The sequence below is a fragment of the Triticum urartu genome, chromosome 6A (assembly GCF_056163025.1).
Source record: "Triticum urartu cultivar PI428250 chromosome 6A, HENAU_Tu73, whole genome shotgun sequence".
Taxonomy (NCBI): Eukaryota; Viridiplantae; Streptophyta; class Magnoliopsida; order Poales; family Poaceae; genus Triticum; species Triticum urartu.
The window spans coordinates 543,616,528-543,628,337 of NC_141878.1; the positions used below are offsets into that span (position 1 = coordinate 543,616,528).

At 46.1% G+C, this 11,810-nt stretch overlaps 2 protein-coding genes across 2 annotated transcripts; one reads left to right on the forward strand and one right to left on the reverse strand.

Annotated features, from left to right (window-relative positions):
* Positions 1-814: 814 nt before the first annotated feature.
* FLS1 (flavonol synthase 1) lies at positions 815-2,021 on the forward strand. Its single transcript, XM_048677655.2, has 2 exons — positions 815-1,635; positions 1,719-2,021. Exons 1-2 carry the CDS (start codon positions 844-846, stop codon positions 1,929-1,931), a joined length of 1,005 nt encoding a protein of 334 aa, XP_048533612.1. The 5' UTR covers positions 815-843; the 3' UTR covers positions 1,932-2,021.
* A 2,500-nt stretch (positions 2,022-4,521) lies between these two features.
* Positions 4,522-6,220, reverse strand: LOC125516892 (uncharacterized). Its single transcript, XM_087527135.1, has 7 exons — positions 6,163-6,220; positions 5,895-6,068; positions 5,679-5,809; positions 5,312-5,599; positions 4,989-5,131; positions 4,783-4,836; positions 4,522-4,704 (listed from the first exon to the last, which is right to left on the reverse strand). Exons 1-7 carry the CDS (start codon positions 6,203-6,205, stop codon positions 4,620-4,622), a joined length of 918 nt encoding a protein of 305 aa, XP_087383261.1. The 5' UTR covers positions 6,206-6,220; the 3' UTR covers positions 4,522-4,619.
* Between the last annotated feature and the right edge of the window lie 5,590 nt (positions 6,221-11,810).

Sequence of the window (11,810 nt, forward strand, 5' to 3'; positions counted from 1 at the left end):
CATAAGATTGTTTTCAAATAATAGTTATATTATTCATTGTTATGCAATTGTAATGTATATCATTGAAAATTTTAATTCTACAAAATGAAAATTTTATCATGTACCAAAAGTTTTCTTTATTGTTAAAATAATTTTTGGATCTATTTTTCGAATATTGCATAAACAGTGTAGTGTATACACATTTGAATATCTATGCATGTGTTCATATATATTTTAATATTATTGAATATTATGGTAGAGATTTCTAAATCATATACACACTAAAAAATATTTTAATAGTTCTTTCTAGTGTATATTAGGCAGTCATTCCCGGAAACTTCTAGGGCATAGAAATTGTGACTTGCAAGTTGGGTTCGACAATAGAATCATCGAAGAACTAAAAATATTGTTGATTATACTTCTACATATGATTCGATTAACTAACATGTTCATCCAGACTCACATGGTTTGATTTGATGCAAATGAGATGTCCTACATGTTTACCGAATTAAAAATTATGCATTTGTTTAAACATTAAAAATCTAGTTATCATAATTTTCATTATGATATTAAAACATCCATCATAAAGAGAGACTAGTGTATTTGAACTCAACTCCGCCAGTCAGACTGATTTGCCTATGCATGGTACAACTTATTAGTATGTGACGTGAACTTATATTTTGACATATAGTGCTTACTAGTATAAGTTCAGTTGGGCCTTTCCCTATTGGGGCCCGGGGCGGTCGCCCTTTTTGCCCGGCTTATGGGCCGGCCCTGCCGTCACGGCTGACGCGAGCCGGCGCGAGAGGAGATCGAGGTGTGCATAAATACTCGGCCGGCTCGATCGGGGGAGCGCGGACGGGGATGGCGCGGGCGGCGGCGCAGAGCGTGCAGGCGCTGGCGTCCTCGCTGGGCGCGCTCCCGCCCGAGTTCGTGCGGCCCGAGCACGAGCAGCCGCGCGCCACCACGTTCCGCGGGGCCGCGCCGCCGGAGATCCCCGTGGTCGACATGTCCTCGCCGGACGCCGGGCGCCGCATGGCGGAGGCAGCGGCGGAGTGGGGCATCTTCCAGGTGGTGGGCCACGGCGTGCCGGCCGACGCCGTGGCGGCGCTGCAGCGCGTGGGCCGCGGGTTCTTCGCGCTGCCGCAGGAGGAGAAGCAGCGGTACGCCATGGACCCGGGCGAGGGCAGGACCGAGGGCTACGGCTCCACGCTGCGGAAGGGCGACCTGGAGGGCAAGAAGGCCTGGGCCGACTTCCTCTTCCACAACGTCGCGCCGCCGGCCGCCGTGAACCACGCCGTCTGGCCGGAGAGCCCCGAGGGGTACAGGGATGCCAACGAGGCCTACTGCGGCCACATGGTGCGGCTCACGCGGGAGCTCTTCGGGCGCCTCTCGGCGGAGCTGGGGCTGGACGAGGGCGCCATGGCGGAGGCGTTCGGCGGCGACGACGTGGTGCTCCTCCAGAAGATCAACTTCTACCCGCCATGCCCGCAGCCGGAGCTCGCTCTCGGCCTCGCGCCGCACACCGACATGAGCACGCTCACCGTCCTCTTGCCCGACGAGGTGCAGGGCCTCCAGGTGTTCAAGGACGGATGCTGGTACGACGTCAACTACGTGCCCGGCGCCCTCATCATCCACATCGGCGACCAGATCGAGGCAAGTGCCTCAAACTTGCAGCGTCGCATCAACTATATATTATTTCACCTTTCACATGTGTTAATTTGCATTGTTCGTGATAGATCATGAGCAACGGGAGGTACAAGGCCGTGCTCCACCGGACGACGGTGAGCCGGGAGAAGACGCGGATGTCGTGGCCGGTGTTCGTGGAGCCGCCGCCGGAGCACGTCGTCGGGCCGCACCGGCAGCTCGTCGCCGACGAGTTCCCGGCCAAGTACAAGGCCAAGAAGTTCAAGGACTACAAGTACTGCAAGATCAACAAGCTACCGCAGTAGTCAAATCCTTCAGACAGAGACCTTTAACCAATAATCCCCTTGTTCATATGTACTGTAATCCTGCATTTCATGCGTGTCTGTTCGGATTTTCTTCTTTGGTGGTTGGGAATTTGGGCTTGTGCTTTTCTTGAAGGGGGGTTAAATTAAGGCTTTTGTTTGGACAGCTTTATAGATAAAGCGACACCCAACATATAATTCGACGCGCCCACAGAACACCACACAAACACACACACACTCACCCAAGGTAAGATACACATGTGCCAAAGGCCAGCAACCACAACACCTCAAACGATTCAAAGTACACAAAATGACACTATGCATAATATGGAGTAGTCGGAGCTCTTCTGGACGAAAGACACCGCGAATAGGTGAAGAACAAACCATGACTTCCTAGAAAATGTCTTCAGGAAGGACACGATGCCGAAGCGCTGCCACCACAACGGAGACTTCAATAAGGTAATGACGTCCACATGCGCCGCTTCGTCTGCCTGACCAAAGCCAAACATGTTTTTTTACCCTAGCAAGCATACTCTGCCTTCGCCCCAAGTGTTTCCAGGCATACGGACCACAACCGCACACCACCATAGGATGTAGGTATGCCATCCACCACACCATGCACTCGGTCATGGAGGGGAAATATCAGGAGATACGGAGGCTGAGGCGATACAGGCTCTCGGGAGCCGTTTGGATCTCAGATCCAATATAATGGTTCTCGGAAGCTCTTGAACATTTTGCAAAAAAAAAACTACCCGTGAGCACTATGAAGCCGCCGGAGCCCTTCTCGGCGAAAGACACCGTGAAGAGGTGAAGAATGAACCATGACCTCCTAGACAGTGCCTTCAGGAAGGACACGATGCCAAAGCGCTGCCACCACCTGATCCAAAGATCAAAATTTTCATCTGAAGCATGACGAAGGTCAAGGAGCAACCACAACAGAGGACCTCAAGAAGGTGACGACGTCCACGGGCGTCGATTTCGTCTGCGTGACCAAAGTCAGACATTGTTTTCACCCTAGCAAGCATACTCTGTCTTCACCCCAAGTATTTCCAAGCACATGGACCACAACCGCCCACCACCATAGGACGTCAGTATGCCAGCCACCACATCGTGCACTCGACCATGGAGGGAAAATATCAGGTGATACCGAGGCTGAGGTGATACGGACTCTCAGGAGACGTTTGGATCTCAGATCCAATGGTTCCTGGGAGCTCTTGAACATTTTGCAAAAATACCCTCAAAGAGTCCCAAAATTGTGTGCAGGTACGTACACCAGCTCCTCATATGTCGTCGGATCTGACATCTGAGATCCAATGGTTCAGGAGCCCGTATCACGGCAGCATGTGAGTCCCGGTATCAACTGAAACTTTCCTCAGACATGGTTTCCCGGACCTAAGCTGCAAGCTCCACCCATGAGCACTACGACTACCACCACCCGGGCCGCCGCCCAGGAAACAAGACATCCTAGAGGCCATCGATGTTTACAGGCGATGAATCGACCAACAACCTTCGACTGCCACCAACATCCTGTTCGACCAGATCGATCAGGGAGCCACTAAGTCGAAGAAGAGGTGAAACATGTGGGAGTGGGCCACATCTACGACTGCCACCCTTGCCAGTGATGGCTGGCCTGACCGCATCGGCGCCACCGTTCTCTCTCACCACCTCTCTAAAATGCGACCCCATGTAACACCCAACAACAACTCCCTTCCTGGATCCGCACGTGGTACACCTCGGGCACCCATTGAACGACGCGAGGTGCCGAACCGAGCACAACCTCCCGCCGCGAATGGTCACCAGGGACATCCACACTAGCCACTCGCCAAAGGGCAGACGCCAGAGCACATCCAGCTGCCGCCACAAACCGACCCGAACCACCACCTGGCCGCTGCCACCACCTCGCGCTGCACGCCGACCACCAGGGGTCAAATCCAGATGGATCTGATTGGAGCCCAACAAGCACCCACTACCTAATCTGGAGCCAGACGCAGCTGCCCCACTTCACACGGGCTCCCAAAATGTCGTCACGCCGACATAAGAGGGCCACACCACTAGGCTCGCCGCAAGCCATGCACCTCCATTTGCCCGATCGTCCCGCGCCAGCCTCTGCGAGCGAGTGAAGAAGAACAGAGAGGCCCCGCCAGGCTGTATAGCTCAATACACGCTCTCCCTCCACCAACAATAAGCTATAATAAACCACTAGAACTTGATGCACCGTTTTTTTGCTGTCACATCAATTGTGTACCTTTTTAGTCGTTTAATGCCGATGTTTGTTGGGTGATGTGTGTTGTGCTGTATGGTTTTGTAGGCAGTTGGTGTGGTTTAACTGGTCCTTGTCTTTTGAATGGACATTGTGAGCCATTGAATATGACACATGACACAAGGAAATCTACACACAGGTCACACACACCCAATAGCTTGACCAAGGTTGCTGAAACAACGAAACCCATAGTTCCACTCTTGGGAGCTTATAGTATCTTTAGAGATGATTGTGTATAGTCAATAGTCCAAATTAGAGGTATCGTGGCAGAGACGCCTGCATTCAGTACTTAATATAAACTTATGCCGAGCCATTAGAACGACATAGTGTAACACATATTTACAAAGCCTGGGGACATATTTACATAGAGTGGCACATTGAAATACTTGCTAGAAAGAGTAGAATTGGGACATCGAGATAAGTAGATAGCACTAATGGAGCACCCTTCCAACAAAACGGAGAGGAGGCTCATCATCAAACATACGATGGTGCCAATATGGTTTAGGCACCGGCCACCTGTCGCCCAAATTTTTCAGTGAAAATTCACGTCAAGTAAATAGGAAATGAATTTGCAGTGGGAAACAGCAAAAATACCTGTTTTTCTTAACTGTGGCATCACCCATTATGTCTATGGGATGGTTCAATCCTCTTTGTCATGCAAAGAACAAGTTATTGTAAGCATACCGAATGAATATGCAGCCACACAATAAGAACCGAGACAATTTACATAAAAAGAAAGTAGAACTCTTCTAAAAAAATGCAGAACTAAGACAACACTTCAGGCAAATTAAAGCTCGTACCTTTGAGATGGGAGATCAATCCTGCTTAAAGCTCGTACAATGAATCTCCTTGGCAGGTAAGGAGTTCTATTAGTTCTATCATAGAAGTTCATGCCAGCAAAAGATCCGTTAACGAAATTAACAAGGGGTCCTCCGATCCCAGCCTGGTACATACAAGACACATTACGGAGAAGTTGTAATGCCTTGAGACAGATTCATAAGTTAACTGAAGCAAATGCATCAACAGATTATTGGGAAAACATGAATAGATTCTGCTGCACCTATCTGTATTGGTTACCATTTAAAAGGGACGAGGAGAAGAGAAATTCACCAGTGTAGTGTACCTTTTTGATTTTACATGTAGACAGCTTAAGGTCTTCGCAGTTAAGTTTGCTAGTTCTGCCCGCAGGCGTCTTAATCACTTTACCAATTGTTCCCATTAACAATCCATCATCAACATCGCGCCCTATAGCTACTACTTCTCTCCGTGGCCTTTTCATTCTGCGGAAAATATTCTCCGGACGAATACCATATAGGCACTTCTGAACACTGATGACAGCAATGTTATAATCTGAATGGTACAATTCCAGTGTCCCGTCAACAACCTGTTTCGGTGGGAGAAATACCCTAATCTGTAACGGTAAAGTGAGCTCAATTAACGAATCATGTCACTAAGAGGACAAGATCGAAAAACAATTAGGAGCAGCAAACCTTAAAATTTTCATCAATCTTGTCTTCATCAACCCGACTTCTAATCAAACTGGCCGAAGTCAGAATAACAGGCGTGCCATTTTTATGCCACTTTATAAGCAGGCCTGTACATGCAAAAGCTCTCACGTCTCCTACGCATCACAAATTTGGCCATCAGTCGGTGGAAACAAATACTAGAATGAAAAACTAATTAACATATAGCTGTAAAAAAATCACCATCGTATGAACTAAGTGTGACAACACGCCGGCTGATCTTTGTGACGACACCTTTTGGAAGTTCAGCCCAGACCTCCTCCCCAGAAGTACGATCATTGATGTTGCAACAACAGCCCTTATAAGCAAGAAGTTGACCAAAAACCTCTTCAAATGTATCAAGCAATCTCCCACAGACTGGTCATAGAAACAAGAACAGAAGTTCTGTCACCGAGATAGCTAGAAAAGATTACAGAAGACATAGTCGACACTACAGAAAGCAACGACGTACCTTCGAGCATAAGTGGTGGTGGCTTAGGATATCCACCCGCCATTATATATCTACCATGCTTCATAAATCCTGATGCAATAAAATGACCGCGCGATATTAGTACTCAGATGATATGTACGATAAAATCAACATGACATTGTCCGCACATGATCATCCGGTAGCAATGTTTACACCTGATGGGACTATGCTGTGTACATCTTCAGGCAAGGTATATTCACGGAAGTTCGTAGAGTTTGGACTGCAATAGAACAATGACGACTTGTCATGGTAAGTAAATAGATACACAGAAGTGCTGTTTCAATAGCGAAACCAACACATGAGTCAAATCGTAGAGAAGGAAACGAGGTATGAAAGAAGACATGGGAATCAGGCTTATCAATACTAAACAGAAGTAATGAGAGAATAGAGAAGATCCATATGTCAAAAATATGAGTCAAACTGTCCATGTTTTAGTCTGAACAAAATTACTCCTTGTTTTGCAGGATGATATAGCTCATAAGTACTAGAAGCAGAGCCTGCAGAGGAGACCTTACATTACATGAACTTGTCCAAATATTCCAAGCGTTCACGAAGCGCCATAAGCGGTAGGATCAAGGTAGTTTCATTAACGATATCAATGCTCAAACCCAGAACGTTCCCAACTAGATCAAGAACTGGCCCTCCAAGTCCAGCCTAGAACCAAAAATAATAAAGCGGTGATGGTCGCAAAGGAAAAATGACAAAAAAAAAGATTACTTTGATGCCCAAAGTTAGCATGACAAAATCAGTGGGGTAGGGGCTACAATGCAATAATTTTGTTCCACATTTTTCATCATGACAAAAAAGTAGGAAATAATAATTAACAGCTTACCTCTGTGATAGGACAAGGAAAAAGGATCAGATCACCTTCAGCCGGGAATTCAGTAAGGTGCCTATCAGTGGTCATCAAAGTGCCCGAGCTGAAGGCTCGCCCAACAGCTACTAGAGGAGCATGCTGCCCTTGTATATGAGAATGCAGGTCTACAGGAAGGGCCTTATCATATAGTCCCAAGAACCCATTGATACTTGTTTTGTCGGCAAGGCGCACAGTAGTCTATATTAAAAAGAATAGTACATAAGCCCACAGAACGATCACATGTTTTAGATTGAAAAACAAAGCAAGAATGGAAACACGACGATTAGCAGAACCAACCCTCAATTTATCAGCTCTGTTTCTGTTAGCTTCAAATTCTGCCACCAAACGTTTTGAAGTCACAAATCTTGATAGTTCTGGTCTCGTCGTTGTGATAGGTTGTATAGCTACACCCGAGCATGCAAATAACAGCTTGTCTCCTGTATAAGATCCTCATTTAGATCATGAACTAGTGATGATTTCATACAAATTAGGAAATTTGCAAGCGTAAATAAGCATAACCACCATCATATAAAGCAAGCGAGACAATCTTGGAAGCCAACAAATCACCGCAAACGACATCTGTGGAACCAAATGGCTTCTCTTCAAAACTCCGCTCGAAACAGGTTGGTCAGGAGGACCTCCAAATCGTTCCTCAAATTCTTTCTTGCACCTGTCTGTGGCCTCTTTGACTAATTAAAGAACATAGTAATTATACAACGACCATGAGTTCTCAATAATAGTACGCCAATATATGCAAGAGAAGGAAGAACCAGCAAATAAGAAAACCATTGACTCACATTGCGCCATTCTCTCTCTCAATCTCTCTCTCATGCGTGTTTGGCGAGAAATAGCGCTTGAAAGCAATGGGCCACGACTGGCTTCTTGGTCCCTCTTCCTCTTCTCTCGCTGTATAATGCGTGTTTCGCGAGGAGTAGCTTCATGGCCCCTCTTCCTCTTCTCTCTCTGCATCTTTGCAGTCCTGAATCAAAAAAAAAGGACAGAAATGCTTAGTAGAGCATCATATTCCTAGTAAGATATTAAGAGATCCAAAGCAAAATTAATAAGTAGGCCTTATGCATAGACAAAACACTTCTACAAACAAGTTTATTTCCATTACATCGTTAATGTAATTTTCTGTCCCTTCTAATGATTAGATCTTTGCTAAAAGGAACATATGAGAACCCGTAAGTACTAATCTAACTTTTTGATAAAATGCCTCATCCTTCTAACTTAACTTGATATAAAAACTTCAAATATCATGCTATGCAATGTTCTCCAAAATATGATCTTTTCTAGTGCTATTGCAGGTGCAGCCAATGCATTTAGTCTTTCTTGTGAACACAGATTGGTTTCCAACAAGTTCTCCTTGTAATGCCATCGTCACTACTCACAGGAAACAGCCAGCACGCATGGTTGCACAAGGGACACAAACTAATCGGTTGAGAAAATTGAGAAGGTCGGCTATTAGGATTTTTGCTGCGGTTGGGAAGAGGAAAAATGTACAGAGGAGGGAGAGGGGCTTGTTTGAGGAAATCTCCAGATAGGGAGGTCGGAGAGTTGTTGGGTTAACTGATTTCTAAAAGTAAATTCTCCAAACTCAAAAGAAGAGGAAGAAGATAATCTTTCGGGCCACAGAGATCAATCAGATACTTGTCTCGAACTGCTCCATGCGCAACTACTCCCTCCGTCCGGAATTACTTGTCTTGGAAATGGATGTATCTAGAACTAAAATACGTCTAGATACATCCATTTCTGCGACAAGTAGTTCCGAACGGAGGGAGTAGCTCCTAAATAGTGGTACTAGCAAAAGAGGAAATAGATGCTTACAGCCGCGTATAATTGGTTCCGCGCGCCGATGCACAACGGGGACGGGATGCGCCGGCCGGGGTGGATCTGTGAAGAGGTGCCGGCGATCGAGTCGGAGACGAAGGATTTGAGGAACTAGGGTTGAGGGGAATCACGGACTTGCTGTGGCTTTGTTTTCCCATTGTGCATCGGATAGAGGAGTTCGTGGAGGAGTCGCCGAAGGAGCACGTCGTCAGGCCGCACCCGCAGAAACATTCCAAGAAAAATGAAATCTAGGATAAACTTCCCAAAATTTGAACGCGAGCTTTCAACACTAGGGCAGATTAGAGTTTTTCTTTTTCTTTTTGCAGGGACAGATTAGGGCTTTCAGCTACATGGATCTTATAGCTTTAAAAAAGGACTACCCTCTTGTAAAAAAAGGTATTACCTCCGTCCCGAATTAATTGTCTTAAATTTGTCTAGATACGGAGAGAGAGTATATAATTAGAGTCGTTTAACCAAAGCGCCGCTAGATGTTTGCCACTTCCCAAGCACGCCACGTGCCCTGTTGGTTGATCAACGTCAGACCCATCAACATTATCACTAGAGTCCGTCAATGATTACGAATGTAGCATCGCAGGACTAGCATTATGCAAATCTATCAGTTTCTCTAGCCTTCGCATAATATCAATCCTGAGAGCCACCTTACACAACAGGCATGTGGCAACATGCACGACATGTAAGTTTAACAAATTGCTTTAAGAATGCTTTAGGAAAAGCAAAGCACATCCATATCTCTCCCCAGACTATATGTGGGATAACCGGCTAACATCGTCCATCAACAAGAGCCTAATCTTGAAATGCTACCATCTGATTTGCTACAACCCGAGGCAAAGAGAAAATAAATAAAACAAGTTGGGTACATGACATACTCCACGAGACTTACATCAGATCTATCTACTTATGCATCATTCTCAAGGAATGAAGGAAAAGGGATATATCACATGAGGGACACTAAGCATTCTATAAAAACACACTACAACTTGCGTTTACCAAAGATAAGGTAAGAGAGTGCATAAAAGAACCACCTATCATATCCATCAATCAATATGCCTTCATTCCCCCTCATATCATATCATTCCCCCTCATAAAAGAACCACCTATCATATTCATTAGGTTTCCTGGTGGCTGGACGACCGGCCCGATCTGGGCTTGGGTGGGCCTGTTGGTGTGCGGTGTCGTTGGCTTGGCCGTGGGTGTGGCCTAGTGGGCGAATCCTAAATGGCGCCCTCTGCGCCCGTTCCTTCAGTGCACGCAAACGGGGGCAAACCCTCGTGCCGAGCTGGGCTGGCCCTATTACCTTCCAGTTTTCTATTTTAAATGGGTGCAAAAAAGAGTTCTTTGAAGTTTTCGAACCCGCGACCTCCTGGTAGAACCTAGCTACCATTGCCAGTATCTGTCAAAAAAATTAGCTACCATTGCCAGTATGCCAACCACACGAGTGTTATTAACTAGAACCTTTTAAGTCCTTTATTCTTTTTCCTATATGTTTTCTTTTTCTTTTTCTTTTCCTTTTTCTAATTCGATGATAAAAGTTCACCAGAACTTGTGACGTTTTTTCAAATTCGGAGGACTTTTTTCAACATCCATGAACTTTCTTCCAAATTTGATGAACTTTTTCCAAATCCGACAAACTAATCTAAAAAATCGGTGAACTTTTATTCAAATTGATGAACTTTTCTCAAGTTTGATGATTTGTTTTTTCAAATTCGATGAACTTTTTTTAAATTTTGTGAACCGTTTTTGAAGTTTGTGAACTTTTTTTTAAAACCAATGAACTCTTTTCAAAATTGGTGAACTTTTTAAAAAAAAGTTGATGAACTTTTTTAAGAATGGATGAACCGGTGCTCCAGCGTTTGTAGGGTCTGGGGGCCACCGTTGGCACAACATGTGGTGTTTCCTGCAAGGGCCTGCTGGTGCCTGCTGGTGGTTGACCGCAACTCTGGGCGGCGCGGTGGGTTCGATCTGGCCTTGTGGGGCGTCTTCAAGGTGACCTTGGTGCAGATCGCGTTGTGGAGTCGTCGGGCCTCGACGGCTGCTTGGCACCATGGGGGTGTAGATGGTTGCAGTGGTGGCTAGATGTGGAGGTGTTGGTTGTTTTCTACGGTGGTGTTGCTGGGGCGAGGCGATGCAGCTTCATCTGCTAGGTGTTGCGACAATGGCGTCGGAGTGAACCAACATGGATGGTGCGCCCCATTTCGATGGGCAGGGATGTAGGTAAGACGATTTGGATGGATGTCCTACTCGTCTTTGGTCGATGCCATCAACGACAACAACTGTGGGTGTCATTTCCCTTTCTTGGAGGCAACAATGTGGTGTGTCGGCACCTTGCTCTCTCTCACTTGTTTGGTTATCTCTATGCAAAAGTCTAGATTCTGATTCGCATCAGCGATGGCGACGTCCTTGACATTGTTCCTCTGTTGGGAGGGAGGTCTTTGTTCGCGTTCCTTTGGTGTTCGCCGCGGTTCTGGATTGTTCGTCAACGACAGTATGTACAATGTCACGGGTAAGTCCAGTACGACGCCTTTCTTGAGGTTGTCCTAGTTTGCCACCCACCGGCCAACTCTTTTCGGCAATCAAGAGTGGTTGGTGCATTGGCAAGGAGATTTTCCTTCGAGTTGTTCTCTTTGGAGGTGATTGACTTCGGTCGAGACGCACCCTTGTTGGCCAGTGTAGGACATGCCCTTATGCGTCGGAGTTGTATTGTGTGCGTTCGAGTTGGAGTGTTGTTCGCTACTCACTGGCATGTGGTGGGAGCTTGCCTATATTCTTGAGTTTTACCTTCTGCTAGAAAGTTAAGACACAATTTTGGGTGCTCACTAAATAAATTAAAAAGAAAAATATATTGTCTTCAGTATTTCATCATTCAAGCATATTTCCACAGTTGGCATCACCACATGCACAAAAAATAATAACTAGAAGTCCATGT

Coding starts and splice junctions, on each gene's coding strand:
- LOC125516892 (XM_087527135.1), bottom strand. CDS start 6,205: ATGGCGGGTGGATATCCTAAGCCACCACCACTTATGCTCGAAG. Junction 6,069..6,162: donor ACCACCACTTATGCTCGAAG/GTACGTCGTTGC, acceptor TTCTATGACCAG/TCTGTGGGAGATTGCTTGAT. Junction 4,837..4,988: donor ATTGATCTCCCATCTCAAAG/GTACGAGCTTTA, acceptor TGCATGACAAAG/AGGATTGAACCATCCCATAG.
- FLS1 (XM_048677655.2), top strand. CDS start 844: ATGGCGCGGGCGGCGGCGCAGAGCGTGCAGGCGCTGGCGTCCTCGCTG. Junction 1,636..1,718: donor ACATCGGCGACCAGATCGAG/GCAAGTGCCTCA, acceptor TGTTCGTGATAG/ATCATGAGCAACGGGAGGTA.